Genomic DNA, 15,790 nt, shown 5'->3' on the forward strand with positions numbered 1-15,790 from the left:
AAGCAGGCTCAAGAGAGCCATTGTTTTAGGCCACTGACAACCACTGGAGTTTTTAGATTTTACAGATTATCTTCCCCTATCAGACCTAAAGGCAAGGGCAACATTGGATTCTTCCTAGCAACCCCCCAGATGGACCAGTATAAAAAGAGTTCCGAGAAAAATTGGATTTTACTGATGGGGATGCTAAGGAGAGCGGTGGGATCTGTCCTGTGAAAGATCACACAGAACATCAGAGACTAAACTTCCTGCAATGTGCAGTTCCTGGGCTATGCTAGGCTCTCTCACTGTTTTTGAACAGGTTGTACTCTGACCATAATGTCTTCTGACCTTGTCTTACCTGGAAACTCTGACTCATCTTTGATGATTCAGCTCAGACATCACATTGCTTTCTCAAGCTGCATGAAGGGCTGCCTTTGGGCCAACTGCCCTTTTGTGTGCCTACCTTGCCCTCCAGATGATCCCTTGAGGGCAGCTCTGTGGCTGATGCCCTTTTGTTTCTGGTAACCTGCACAGGTCCTGGCACAGAAGATGCCACTGAATATACAAGAAGTAGACAAAAGTGCTGGGTTTAGAATGCTGAAAATAAGATACACACATGCACAGAAGACAACAAATGAAGCAAGACCAGAACTGAGGCCTCTTGGCTTCCAGCCTAGGGTACTTCTGTGGGTGACTCACCCGGCCTTGCCACCCCATCATGTGCCCTTGGCTGGCTCGAGCTCCATGTACAGATATCTAAGAGTGACCAATTCACTGTTGTCAAATCCAGCAGCAGGTTGTGTCACTGTGAGAAATGTCAAGAGCTGCTTTTAGTGGCTACTGAGTCTCACCAATACTTGCCTTGCACTTCAAGGCAAAGCCTAAAGCCACTGCTAAAGTTAAGATGAAGAAAACAGGGGGGGGGGGGGGGGTGCTCCTCTGTATCTGCTACATGGGATGCTGCTCTCTTCATGAATCACTTGATTAAGCCAATTAGACTTTCAAAATAAATTAAAAAAGAGAACAAATGAGAGAGAGGGGTGGCAGTCAGCATTCTGCCCTAAGATTTCTTTGCTATCAGCTTAATTTAAGAAAAAAAAAAAAGCTTTCCATTTTCCAACTCTATTCTAAGTACTTGGCACAAACAAAGTAATTTAATCCTCCAAAATCCTATAAGGTAGGTACTACTATTATAGCTACCTAGATGGATGAGCAGGGAGAAGATTTGAACCAGGCATTGGCTCCAGAGTACCTGCTCTTACAGTTATATTGAAAAAACATCCATTTTTAATTTTAAAATATTTGTAGTACTTTCATGTTTATGAAGGGGGTTCATATCCATCATCTCTGAACACTTGCCCTAACCCAGCAAAGGAACCGAGGCTCAGGGAGACTAAGGGACTTCATCAAGAACACATAGGTCAGGAAGTGGCCAAGCCCACCTTGTGGAGCCTGTGTTTGGTCTGCTAACCATTCATTCCTTCACTTACTTGTTGATTCACTCTTTTCATCCACCTAAGGTATCTATATATATAAAAGGCTAATATGCTAAGTGTTCCTCCACCCGTCCAAATGGTTGCTATGATGCACACAGACCACCAGGGGGCAGACGCTCAACGCAGGAGCTGCTGAAGTGCAGTGACTTGGCAGCAGCGGTTTTCGGGTGACACACCCCAAAACCAGAGAGGCGGGAGCAGTGAGATTCCACCTTCGGCTGTGAGTTATGTTGTTGCTGGGGCACTGTCAGCCCCAAATCTGGTTTACTGCATGCTTTCGTTTGTGTTTCACACCCTGTACGACAGCAACTTTGCAGAGTGCCCTCTCACACTCTGGGACCCCTTGGGGGATGTCACAGAGCCAGTTTCAGCCCAATCCTCACAGGCCAGGTCGAGGAACCTCACCTGCCAGAGGGACCCCATTCACTCCACAGACTCCTTTTGAGCCACAGTGCCACCTGAGGCGTGGCCAGCCAGGGAGGGACTGAGGGAAGTTGGCTCCAGGGCATGTCCGGCCCATCTTGCCCAGTCCCACCCCACTGGCCACCTTCTAATTAATTTCCTTTCAATGTGCATGAATCCGTGCACCAGGTCACTAGTTGAATGATACTAAACATGGTTGGGCCCTATGTACTCTACATTCCCTCTTGTTCTATTCCTTGGCAAGGGGCTCACTCTAAGAGTGGGGCAGAGCTGCTGGAGAGGCAGGAGTCACTTGCCTCCGGGTACCAGTCATCTTCCATGGTACCCTTAGTATACCTGCTCTGTGGCAGGAAGAACAAGTCAGGGTTCTGACTCTTCAGGTCAGGTGAGGGGCTCGTCTGAACCTCCTCAGGCCCCAGGCTTCTCTTTTATTGCATGGAATTGTTACTGATCATTTTACTTGGGATCCATGACTGAACTCCCTTTGGTTCATAGTGGGCCAGGCAGAGCAGAATAGCTGGGTCCACAGCAGGCCCTGGGTAGATTGGCTGGGAAAAGCCTTCATTTATCTCGTTCGTCCCATTTTTATCAAGTCCCTTTGATCATCCCTACCCCCACCTTTCACTGAAAAGAGACTCCAGAAGAGGATGGTGTAGAGAAGTTTATTGGATGTCTATGGGTCTGGTCCATGTGCGATTAGATTGGGGACAAGGGCCTCCTCAGGGCTGCCTGGAATGTCACTGGTAGTCACTGTGGCCATGAAGCAGTACTGGAAGAGGTGTTTGGGGTCCATCGCCTGCTCCTCATTGCAGTCCAGCCGTGAGTTCAGGAAGGGGTGACTCTGCCTTAGAGAATTCACTCCTGGTATCTCCACCAACTTGCCTGTATTCCCATCTTGGCAGTCAGGGGACATTTCCTCGGGTTCTGGAAAACAGTAAGCTGAGGGCATAGGGTTTCCTCCTGCATCCCATTCCTCCCATCAGGCTCACACACCCTGGCTAACTTCCCTGAGTGCTTATCTTGGGCAGGTAGGACTGTGCTCAGAATCTTAACACTCATTTAACAAACATTTATTAGTTTATTAGCAATATACCATGCCTTGCACTAGGAGCTGTCAGTGTTCCTAATGAACTTAAAGTTTAGTGGGGGAGACAGACTAAACAATTGTTAGGAGATATGAAGACTTGATCTTCAACATAAACCCATGAGGTAGGTACTATTAAAAAACTAATTTTATAGATACAAGCTTATTTCACAACCCGTAGGCAGAGAAGTGCTGGAAAATGTAAAAACATACATTATTTTAATAGATTCCATGACTTTCTTTATTATTGCTTTATCCTCTCCTCCTCTTATATCTGAATTTGAAAGGAGGCTCACTTGGCTTTATTATTCTCCACTTCCCTGACTTCTTGGTTCTGCCCCCACCACACCTTAAAACATTTGTCACTAAATCCATGGTCATTTATAAGTCCTTATCTCGCTAGGCTTATCAGCATTTGACACAATTGGGCATTCCTGCCTAAAAAATGCATCAAGTGTTCAGCCAGAAATGTGAGTCATCTCTTACACCTTCTCCTCCAATCCCTTCACAAAGCCTAGCAGTTCACCAGGTCCTGCTGATTCCCCCAAATCACTGTCTGCCATATTCATCCATTTCTCTCCATCCTCAAAGCTACCACCTTTGGTAAGGCATTCAACTTCCGCCCAGAGCACTGGAACAGCCTCTGGTCAGGCCCCTCCAGGCTATCCTCTGGGCTGTAGCCAGAGAGATCTTTCTTAGGTCAAGTGAGTCCAGGGACTATTCTTTTTCAAAAGTCTTCAAATGTCTTACCATTGACTGTGATATTTCAAAGCTCTCACTACTGGTCCCATCTCTTCTCTTCAGCTTCATTACTAACCACTCTTCCCTCATGAACTCTATGCTTTGCCACACCAAAATTTTCATTATTCCCTAAACGGGTCCATTCCTTCACATCTCTGGGTCTTTGTGCTGTTTCTTCTAGAATGACATTTTATACCTTCTCTTTCTAGAAAACTCATCTACTATAAGACCCATTGATGGAGGATATCTAGGGAAAAAAATGGTGCCTTTGAAACCAAGGGAAGAGTGAATTTCAAGAATGATGTACTGGATATTGGAGTTGGCTACCCAAATCCATTTTCCCCTTCCCTACCTGGTAATAGCAATTATAGTAGGGTGGGATTGGCTCCATTTCAGCGACAGGAGTGGGACCTGATTGATCTGAACCAATCAAGTAATTCCATTTCTTTGCCATGTGGATGGGAAATCAATTCATAGCATTTCCCTGGGCACAGTGATTGCTTTAGGGGTGGGCACATGACCTAAGGTGATCTAATCAGAATAGAGCTCAGGCCTTTATATTTACCCCCGACTAAAGGAAAATAATAGCTCCCTCTTTCTCCTCCTGGTGCATAGAAGGGAACAAAAAGCACGTAGCCTCAGGGAATGCTGGCAGTAAACTTAGTGCCATGAGAAAAGTCAGTCTGAGGAGAAAGCCAACATAAATAGAGGGCAGAATCTCAGAGGATGTAGTCACAAGCCTGAGGACATTGTGAACTTCTATTCAAACCATGCCTAAAGCCCACCCTTACTTTTGGACTAATCACCTACAGAGTGAATAAATTTCCTTTTTAAATTTTTTTAAACTTTTTCTTTTTAAACTATTTAAGACTCACAAGAAGTTATAAAAATAGTACAGAGTTCCATATATCTTTCACCTAGCTTTCCCCATTGATAATCCTATATAATAAAAGCCTAATATGCTAAGTGTCTGGCCCAGTTGGCCATTCAACCAATCAAAGCGTAATATGCTAATGATATGCTATGCTCGCTATGATGTGCACTGACCACCAGGGGGCAGGCAGTCGACCAGCCAGCCATTTGGTCACTTAGGCTTTTATATATATAGAATAACTAAGCTATTATTGGTCCTATTCAATTATAACAGTTTTTATATATACTTTTTTTGGTGTTTAGTACTATAAAAGTTTATCACATATGTAGCTTTTTATAACCACTGCCACAATCAGGATAAAGAATTGTTCTATCACCACAAAGAAACTTCTTCATGCTATTCCTTTATATAGTCATACCTTCCTCCTAAACCTAATTCCTGGTAACCACTGATCCAGTCTCCATTTTTATAATTTCATAATTTCAGAAGTGTTATATAAGTGGAATTATACAGTATATAACTTTTTGAGATTGGCTTCTTTTACTCTGCATAATACCCTTGAGATCCACTCAAAATATTGTGTGTATGGATAGTTCATTTCATTTCATAGCTACATATATTTCATTGTATGGTTGTACTATTTGCCCATTGAAGAACATTTGGGTTGTTTCCAGTTTTTATCTATTAAATATAAAGCTGCTATGAACATTCATGTATAGCTTTTGTATAGACATACATTTTTGTTTTATAGGATAAATACCTAGCTGCATGATTGCTATTTTGTATGGTAGAGTGGGCTGAATGGTGGTCCCCAAAGACATCAGGTCCTAATCTCTAGACTCTGTAAATGTTGCCATATATGGTAAAATTTTTGCAGATGTAATTAAATTGAAAATTTTGAGGAGATTATCCTGAATTATCTAGGTGGGCCCAAAGTGTCATCACAAGTGCCCTTATATGGGAAAGGCAGGAGATAGACACACACAGATATTGATAGGAAGACAGAGACAGAGATTAGAGTGATGCAGCTCCAACAAAGGAATGCTGGCAGTCACCAGACAAAGAGGCAAGGGACAGATTTCCCCCTAGAGACTTTAATTTTGGTCCAGCAAAATTAATTTTGAGCTTCTGGCCCCTAGAGTTGTGAGAGAATAACTTTCTATTATGTTAAGCCACCAAGTTTATGGTGATTTGTTACACTGGCCATAGGAAATTAATAAATATAATAGATGTATGGTTAACTTTATGAAAACACCAAACTGTCTTCCAAAAGTTGCTTCATCCCTTACTCGGTATTGCCAGTGTTTTTACTTTAGTATTCTGATAGCTTTATGCTCATTTAGTATTCTGTAGCTTTTTATTCATTTCCTTACCAGCTCATGAAGGTGAAATATTTTTTCATGTGCTTATTTGCTATCTGTGAAGTAACTGTTAAAGTCTTTTGCATATTTCTTAATGGTATTGTTTGTTTCCTTAATGTTACGTTTTGGGGATTCTTTATGTATTCTGCATAAAAGTCCTTTGTTGGCATATTATTCCCCAGTAAAGGGCAAAAGTCCCCAGCTCTTCAGATGATACTTACATCAATTGTTTCCTAGACCAAGCTGCCTCTGATCACCTTCTGATTGGTCAAAGTCCGTCTTAAATTATGGGGCTCTGAGCAGGAGAGCAGTTACTATAAGAATCATGTTTGGCTGAAATGCAGTGGTACAACAATCTTATCTGATCAAACTTGGAGGTGGGTATTATTATTCCATGTTATAGAAAAATAACTGAGGCCCAGGTAGAAAAAGTCAATATTGAAACAGCTATTGGGTATTGCATCCAGGATTCATTTTCCATTCAGTTTGATTCCAAAGCTTGGACTCTTACCACAGAGCAAGTTTAGCATTAGTATAAATTTTGAACTAGGCTAGTCCTTGGGATACACCGGCATTTAAGACATAGTTCCTATCTTTGAGATATCAACAAACACTGGGGAGACTAACATGTAAAATCTAAGTGCCTAATAATAATAAAAATGAGAGCTACTAATTGTTAAAAGCCTACCATGTGTCAGAGACTAATGTAGCTCCTATGTTAGCATCATCTCTAGTTTTCACAACTTTCTTAGTAGGTATTACTGTATACATTTTACAGAGTAAATTGAGGCCCAGAGAGAAGTGACTTACCTAAGGCCACACAATAAGAGTGACAAAGCCAGGATTAGAGCCAGGCTCTCTGATGCCCTAGGCCAGGCTTGTGCCTTCCCACCATTATCCAAGGACCTCTGTGGCCAGTTCTCCCAGTGCCTGGGGCTCTCAGTCTTGAATTTGGGACTAGCCTGTGGTGACCAGCTAGGAGAGGAATTCTTAGATTTTCTCCCTCCTTGCAGATGATTTAAAACTGACTCAGGTCCTTACTGCCCTGAAAGTAGATGATTATGATTGTGGCCAAGAGAAAGAGGATGTAAATTCCTTAAATCCCAGCAGAGAACTCTCCTTTGCCCTCCCCCTTTTTTATGTCTGTAGGTGCTCAGAGGGTCTGGGTTCACAGACATCTATCTTTTTTTTTTTAAATATATTTTATTGATTTCCTACAGAGAGGAAGGGAGAGGGATAGAGAGTTAGAAACATCGATGAGAGAGAAACATTGATCAGCTGCCTCCTGCACACTCCTCACTGGGTATGTGCCCACAACCAAGGTACATGCCCTTGACCGGAATCGAACCTGGGACCCTTGAGTCCGCAGGCCGATGCTCTATCCACGGGACCAGACAGGTCAGGGCCAGACATCTATCTTAAGGCAAGAAAAAGAGGAGGGCCCTAATCCTTCAATGTTCTTTTGATTTACAGGTGACTCTTGTTACCAACATCTCATCTTTTGACCCAATCTCATTCATTTAACAGGATGTTTCATTCACTTGAATTAGCAGATACTCATATATTGTAAAGTGAAAACAACACATTGCAAAACATTATATATATAAAATGTACATTTGTATCTGATATAATGCAAACAGTTATTGCACACCAAAAGGTAATACACTCTGTGTGACCTGTACTTTATTTCATTTTTGCCTATCTGCATCTTCTCATTTTCCAATCAATGAATATATATGTGTATGTGTGAGTATTACTTGTGTCACAAAAAAATATTAAAATAAACACAATAAAAGAACTTGTCAAGTAAAAAAAAAAAATACTGACTCATCACTGAGGCTTGTTTGGTACCAAATGTCACAGGTACCAAATGTGGTTAATTAAAAAGCAATGGGCTTGCCCTGGCCTGGTGGTTTAGTTTGTTGGAGCATCGTCCTATACACCAAAAAGGTTTTGGGTTTGATCCCCTGTCAGGGCATGTACAGGAAGCAACCGATCTGTTTCTCTCTCTCCCTTCCTCTCTCTAAAAATCAATAAAAACATATCCTCAGGTGAGGATTTTTTTTTTTAAAGGCAGTAGTGGGTTCTGAGGTGGTAAATATAATACAATATACAGATGATGTGCTGTATAGAATTGCACACCTGAAACCTATATATTTTTGTTACTCAATGTCACCTCAGTAAATTTTTTTTAAGCAGTTGGCCCTGGGGAAACTGAATCCGCTCTGGAAGGTGAGGGGGGCTGCTGCTGGGAAAGATCCTTGGAGGCAAAGGCTTAGCCAACTGGCTGGTGACCTTGGGCACGTGACTGTCCCTTTCAGGGCCTCAGGGCCTCACCTATACAGTGAAAGCATCAGACTTGATTTGTAGGAGGCCTTTGAGTCAATGAGAATGGCTGACTAATGAGCTGCTCACCAACACCTTTCAGAGAAGGAAGAGACCTGAACTCTTGTCTTCCATTTTTACCTCCACTGTTTTTTTGGTCTCATTAAATGTACCATAGTTGGAACATAAACTCCATACATACCTCACTCACCTCATCTGCAAAATAGGGTTGATAATAACCACCTGGCAGAGTAGTTAAGCAGGTTACATGGGATAATATGTTTAAAGTCCTTAGCATAGTATCTGGCACAACCGTAGGAACTCAGTCACCCTTCGGGTGGAGCTAGTTACAAAGTTCTAGAGTAAGAAAGTTATGTGTTTTTTTGCATTCCAAGTTTGGGGGATAGTATGGAGGCGGGGTGATGGGACAGTACAGAACACCTGGGTAGCAGAAGGAGCCTGTTTCCAGACTCGGGTCCATTTCCACTCTGTTCTTGCCAGGGCACTCCCCATCCCTGTCTCTACCCACAGCGATCAGGACCTGAGGTACAGTGTAACGATCATAGGCTTTAGAGTCTGGGAGATCAGGATTGACGTCCCAGCAACACATGCTCACTACTGTGTAGATTTGGCCAATTCACTTCCCATGGCTGAGCTTGATGTAAAATGGGCTAATGATCTGTCTACATGTCCTACTGGAGAGGGAGACAGCAAACAGAAATGAAATTCCACATAAAGGGTAAAGCTCTGGCGAATGTAAGATAATGGGCCTATAAACTGATTCAGCTGCTGGGAAGGAGGGGCCAGTACTTAACGAAGAAGAAAGAGAGGAACTAAGAGCTGCAGTTGGGCAAAAAGACAGAGAGCTTAAAAGCCATCATTTAGCAAAAGGTCAGGAAATGCATTTTCTATCTTAAAAATAAGTAACAAAAAGCAAGAACATGTATCTCAAACCCTGGCAATTGAATAATCCAGCTGGTGGCTGAGCAGTAAAAAGTAGGAGGGTGTTTTTCACCAACAGGGCCAAGAGATAAACTGTATTCCCTTTGATTCAGAAAGGTTCGGTGTAGGGGAGGATATAGAGTGAGGAGTAAAGAGGGGATCAGGACACAAGCAGGAGCACTTCATAGACCTGGCCTGGTGAGGTAAAAAGAGTAGGAATTTGGAGGCAGAAAAACACATATATTTGAATTTCAGATCCACAGTTTACAAACTGTGACCCCTTCGGTAAGTCATCTCACCTTTCTTAGACCTGGTTTTCACACCTGTAAAATAGATGATAACAACACCTCACTTCCTGAGTTGGGAAAATTGGATGAGATAAAGCATGTACAGTTTCAAACAGTGACTGGCACATAGTAGGGACTTTCATTTTGCAGCACAGGAATAAGGAGAGGAAGGAGACTGGAGGTAGAGTTGGCTCTGTCACTTACTCACTAGGTAGCTTGGGCCTCAGTTTCCTCATCTGTAAAATGGATGGTAATAAGATCTATACTCTGCCCAGTTATTGTGAAGAACTAATGAGATGCTCTATTTAGTTCACTCCTTCTAACTGTGGACTCATATTTCATTATTCCTCTACTGGTAGACATTTAGTTTGTTTCCAATATGATTAACGATCATGTCATCCATCTTTACTATCCTCTTCTAGCATAACTATTTCTTCTAAGATAATTAGAAGGGGAATTACTGAGTTATAGGATATATTCATTTTCAATATAAATAGATACTGCCAAATTACCCTTCAAAGTGGTGGTACCAATTTATACTCCTACCAGCACTATATGACAGTATCCATTCCCTCCACCCAGCCTCCTCAGTATTAATATGATCCATTTTTGTACTTACCAATGTAATTGATAAAAGCTAGGTTCCTGTGAGCCTCTGGTCACAACAATTTTGTCAACTGGTCAATACATAACTTTGTTTTGTGTGTTCCTGTTTAAAGACATCTTCTTTAATATATATTATTAATTTATTAAGATTTAATTGATGGCCAAAAGCACCATAACTCCTGCCTGAACGAAGTTTACTCAACACATATATTTTCTCCACAAGGCACATGACAGTCTTTTTTCATGCTCAGGAACGCTAGACAGTACTTCAGCACTATGTTTGGGGGGCATTTTCAACAGTGAAACCACCATTAAAAGTCATAAAAATGCAAAAACATGTCACTCAATATATCATGAAAAGGACACTTGTTTACAGTATGAGAGCTGAGAAGCTAGAGCATGGCCTTGTTCCACGTCAGCTGGGAATGTGTGTGATGGGGCAACTCAAATTTTTTGCTGCTCTGGGCATGTCCACATTTGCAAACCTTGGAAATTTAAGCTTACAGACTACAGGTAAGCTTGAAAAGACCTTGAAAACACTGCAAGTATTGATTTTGAGGTTACATATAAATTTCAGCAAATAGGCAACTTCACAAATATTAAATCTGCAAATAATGATTGCCTGGCACGTATTTACTTCTATTTATATCTTTGCAGTCTATCACTTGTTTTTTAAGTTTATACTATCTTATGTATTATTTTTATTTGATGTCTGTTTGCATTTTATGTAGGCAAATTTGCCCATATTCCCCTTATTTTTAAAAATTAAATGTTTTCACCTTAGCCGGTTTGGCTCAGTGGATACAGTTTTGGCCTGGGGACTGAAGGGTCCCGGGTTCAATTCCAGTCAAGGTTGCAGGCTCGATCCCCCGTGGGGGGCATGCAGGAGGCAGCCAATCAGTGGTTCTCTCTCACCATTGATGTTTCTATCTCTCTATCCCTCTCCCTTCCTCTCTGAAATCAATAAAAAATATTTTTAAAAAATACTTTTAAATAGTAATAATAATTAAATATTTTCTTTGAATTCCTATATTTTAATTAGTCTGTTTCTGGACTTTCTATTCTAGGGTTTCTCAACATTGGCACTATTGACATTTTGGGTTGGGTAATTCTCTGTGGTGGAGCGCTATCCTGTGTTGTAGGATGTTTAATAGCATCCCTGGCCTCTATCAAAAGATACCAGTAGTAGCCCTCGCCTGTTGTGACAACCAAAAATGTCTCCACACATTGCAAAATATCTTTGGGTAGCAAATTTGCACTAGTTGAGGACACTGCATTGCCCAATTCTACCTGTCAATTTCTGTGCCAATAACAAATTGACAAATTCTTATCTTTGAAAAATGTCCTAGTATCTGATAGGGCAAGTCTCTTCTTTGTTTTCAAAATTGTTTTGTTCACTCTTGCACCTTTACTCTTCCAGATTAATTTTAGAATGAATCTGACAAATTCCATTAAAACTTTTGTTGGGATTTTTATTTATAGATTAATTTGGAAAGAACTGATTTGTCTATGATATTGAGTCTTCCTATTCACATGCTTTCTGTACCTCACCAGATAGTCAGGTTCTTTTATGCCTCTCATTAACTTTTATGATTTTTCTCTATAAAAGTTGAAGCCTGGGCCCTGGTAGGGTAATTCAGTTGGTTATCAACCCGATACACCAAGATTGTGGGTTGATTCCAGGTCAGGGCACATATAAGAATCAACCAATGGCTCCAGCTGATTTGGCTCAGTGGATAGAGCGTTGGCCTGCAGACTGAAGGGTCCCGGGTTCGATTCTGGTCAAGGGCACATGCCTGGGTTGCGGGCTTGATCCCTAGTAGGGGGTGTGCAGGGAGCAGCTGATCAATGATTCTCTCCCATCATCTCTCTCCCTCTCTCTTCCTCTCTGAAATCAATAAAAATATATGTTTTTAAAAAAGAATCAACCAATGAATGCATAGTAAGTGGAACAACAAATCTCGCTCTCTCTTTCTCTCTCTCTAAAAATCAATAAATAAAAGTTATAAAAAAAAAAAAAAAAGCTGAAGCTTGGGCTATCCTTGGTCTCCCTGAGGCTGGGTCTATTCTTCTGCCACTTCCTATTCTCCTCCTAGGTCTTCCTGGCTCCAAGGAGAGCCAGATGAATTCTCCCACCCTCAAAAGCCAGCCCTTCTACATTTTACTGCTCGGCCACAGTGGGATTCTTGTAAGCATCAGGATCTGAGATGTGTTCATGTGCTGTCGTTTTTTTGCACGAGTTTGTTGTGAAATTGGAAAAATAATCTTGTGCAAATGAAAAGGCTCTCTCTACTTTTCTCTGAAACTTAGCTGTTACCCACCCTGCCCCTTCTCCCTCCCTGACTGAGTGTGCCATCTTTGCTTCTGAACTTAAATTCCTCCCCTGTCCAGCCTGGCCTTACTCCTATACAGCGCCCCAGGGTGAATGACCCTGTTACTGCATAGTCTCACTCAGTCCTGCCCACACACCTTTACCCATTATTTATCCTATCCTGAAATGCCTTTTCTCATCTATTTTGCCTAACCAACTCCTTCACTAATTCAGCACCAATTCAAGTCTCCTTTCCTTTTTGAAACACTCCTTACATTTGGTATTAAACAATTTTGTGCTTAATTGTATATCTAGCCAGACCTGGAGTGGTGGGCTGAAGAAAGAGCATGACTCAAGGCAGGAAAACATGGGCCAGATTTCAGTCTTATCATGTATTAACTGTGATACTTTGTGCAAGTCACCTAATCTCTCTCAGCCTTGATTTTCTCATTTGTAAAATGGAAATAATACTACCCATTTTGAGTGTTGTCTACCAAACTGTACTGAAGGATCTTTTGCCAATAGCTACTTGTTTCTTCACAGTGCCTTGAAAAGGTTGTAAAATATGTGCAAAAGCAACACTTTGAAGGTGACCCTGTAGGGAAGCTCTTGGTCACCTGTACCAATAAAGAAATTGGTAGGCCAAGAACATCAGATTATCCAAAAATACCTGTATTTAATTTCTGAATAAATTGAGTTTGGGGAGCAGCAAATTTTTCTTATTAATTGTATTTTGTTTGGGGTAATATTAAAACCAGTTTGCATTTTCTTTTTTTTTCTTTTTTTTTTTTAAATATATTTTATTGATTTTTTACAGAGAGGAAGGGAGAGAGATAGAGAGTCAGAAACATCGATGAGAGAGAAACATCGATCAGCCGCCTCCTGCACATCTCCCACTGGGGATGTGCCCGCAACCAAGGTACATGCCCTTGACCGGAATCGAACCCGGGACCCCTCAGTCCGCAGGCCGACGCTCTATCCACTGAGCCAAACCGGTTTTGGCGAGTTTGCATTTTCTAAGGCTAGAATTAAAACATTGTCTTAGAAAATCCACAAGATAGATTCATCTTTGTCTAACAAACAGAATGCTGACTACATCAAATTATTTTTGATAAACACAGAGCACATGAAAGGTTTAGAATGGACAGCTTCAGATCATAAACCTCTTTAGAATTGTGCTGTTCCTTCTGAATATTCCAGGAACACTCATGAGGCAAGTGTTCAAAATATCATTTCTAAATATGTCCCCTTTGTAAAAATTCTTGCCTGCTGAATACAAGGAAAGCATGTGACCTCTTTCTTACCTGTAGTCTGTAAACTTAAACCTGGGTCCAACTTTGTGTGAGGCTTTGAGCTGATGAACAGGTAACAGAGCACACAGGCGGTGACAACGAAGGCCAGGAGGACCACCGCTGCTATGGACAGGCCCACAAGAGCACCAATACTGGGGAGAGAAGACCATAGAGGAGCTGAGCTTCAGAAAGGGACTTTGGAGGCAGCATGTTATAGGAGAAGTGTTCTTCTGTCTCTACTTGTCTTAACCAGGCTTTCTGTGCCTAAGCATGGGAAAGAGTATCAACTATATGTCAAGTATTCCCCACATACATGGCATGCCTCAGTGCAACCACATAGTTGGGACTCAGTACTATAGTTTACTCACTAGATGATTTATTAAAAAGGATATTAAAGGATTCAAATCAACAGCCAGATGCAGAGATACATTGGGTGATGTCATGAACAAAAGAGCTTTGTGGAGCTTGAGGCCTGGTAGCACATGGAAGCATTCTTGTTCCCCAATGTGGAAGCTCTCCAAAAAATAAAAATAAAAAGATCAACTACTGTCCTTTTGGGTTTTTACAGAGGCTTCATTATGTAGTCATGATTGACTAAGTTATTGCCCATTGACAACTGAACTCAACCTCCAGCCCTTCTCCAAGAGGTCAGGAAAAAGGGGCATGGGGAGGACTGAAACCAAACCTCTAATCATGTGGTTGGTTTTCTTGACAACCAGACCCTGCCCTTGGGTGGAGTCCAAAAGACACCTTTATTATTTTCAACACTTAGGAAATTCCATAGGTTTTGGGAGCTGTGAGCCAGGAATTGTGGATAAAGACCAAATACCTTATAAGTCACAGCATCGCAGACTCCTTCTAACCCTCCTCCCTGACCCAAGCCACAGACTCCTTCCTGCCTTTGCCATTTCTGCCAGATTTCATTTCCTGCTAGCTGATGGCTAATTTCCACTAAACAGAAACACCTTAGAGCTTCAGAGAATCTGTATTCCCATGGCTAAATAAATTATTGGATATCCCTGCAATGGAATAATATAGAGCCCTTAAAAACATGTTTTCAAATAACATTTAAGATCAAGGCTAAATCCAGATGAGATAATGTTAAATGAAAAGAGGACACACTACTAAATATATAACATAACCCCAACTCAAATAAATTAACACAAATATATACATAATTACACATATGCAAGGTTGGACAGAAATACACCAAAATGCTAACAGGCTGTCGCTGGCTGAAGCCCAGGCTCTGAATGTCCTGTCCCTGCCCCATTAGGTTTATAATTGTAAAATATTCTGGCCAGAGTTTCAAATGCTAGCATTTGTATCTTTTTGCCTGAGGGCTTTCTTGGGCCCAGAACAGTACCAACACAGTGAGCAGGTCAGAAGTGCAGGAAAATGAACGCCTGCCTTCTCACACCACACACAACTAATGACTGACATAAGTAGGTACGTAAATACCCAGCTTTTTGGCACTTGGGCCGAATGACTCTGAGATGTAGATTCTACATTGCCTGGCTGAGTTTAGCAGGTTTAAGTTCCGGTGATCCTCAGTGGTGACTTACTTGGTAACACCATCATTAGCTCCTTCCCTTCCCACCTCCTCAATTCCCCACCCTCCACCGGTGTCTTTTAGAATTGATTTCATGTAAACTATCTGCCCTCAAATCCTTGTTTCCAAGTCTTTTGGGGAAACCAAGTTAAAATACTGGATCTCCCATGATTTCTTTCCTCTTTTATCTCTCCTGTCCTTTCCATATTTTCCACATAGAGCATGTAGTACTTGTTAGTTCTTTGGGCATTATTTCCTCGTTTGAGATATAGTTATCTAATCTAATAATAGACAAACATGGTAATTGACTGTACCTTCACTACGCCTCCCATTTGCTAATCAGCGTGAGATGTAAATTAACCACCAACAAAGATGGCAGCTAATTTGCATACTGCAGGCACAGCAGGACAGCGCCATCCCGTCTGCCCCACCACCATCTGGGCCTGCTATCTGCGACCCGGGGCGGCAGGCGTCCCATGTGCGACCCGACCTGTGGCTGGCGGGCGGGACTGTGGCA

The 15,790-nt window shown here is 41.7% G+C and overlaps 1 protein-coding gene across 1 annotated transcript in view; it reads right to left on the minus strand.

Annotated features, from left to right (window-relative positions):
• Positions 1-2,544: 2,544 nt before the first annotated feature.
• Positions 2,545-15,790, minus strand: part of FAM159A (family with sequence similarity 159, member A) — a 17,689-nt gene continuing 4,443 nt past the window's right edge. The window contains exons 2-3 of the mRNA XM_005872522.2: positions 13,734-13,873; positions 2,545-2,822 (exon numbers count right to left, since the gene is read on the minus strand). Of these exons, the coding sequence (XP_005872584.2) occupies positions 2,572-2,822; positions 13,734-13,873 (391 nt within the window). The 3' untranslated portion in view covers positions 2,545-2,571. The remainder of the gene's footprint in view (positions 2,823-13,733; positions 13,874-15,790) is intronic.

Source organism: Myotis brandtii, unplaced genomic scaffold (assembly GCF_000412655.1).
Source record: "Myotis brandtii unplaced genomic scaffold, ASM41265v1 scaffold382, whole genome shotgun sequence".
Lineage (NCBI taxonomy): Eukaryota > Metazoa > Chordata > Mammalia > Chiroptera > Vespertilionidae > Myotis > Myotis brandtii.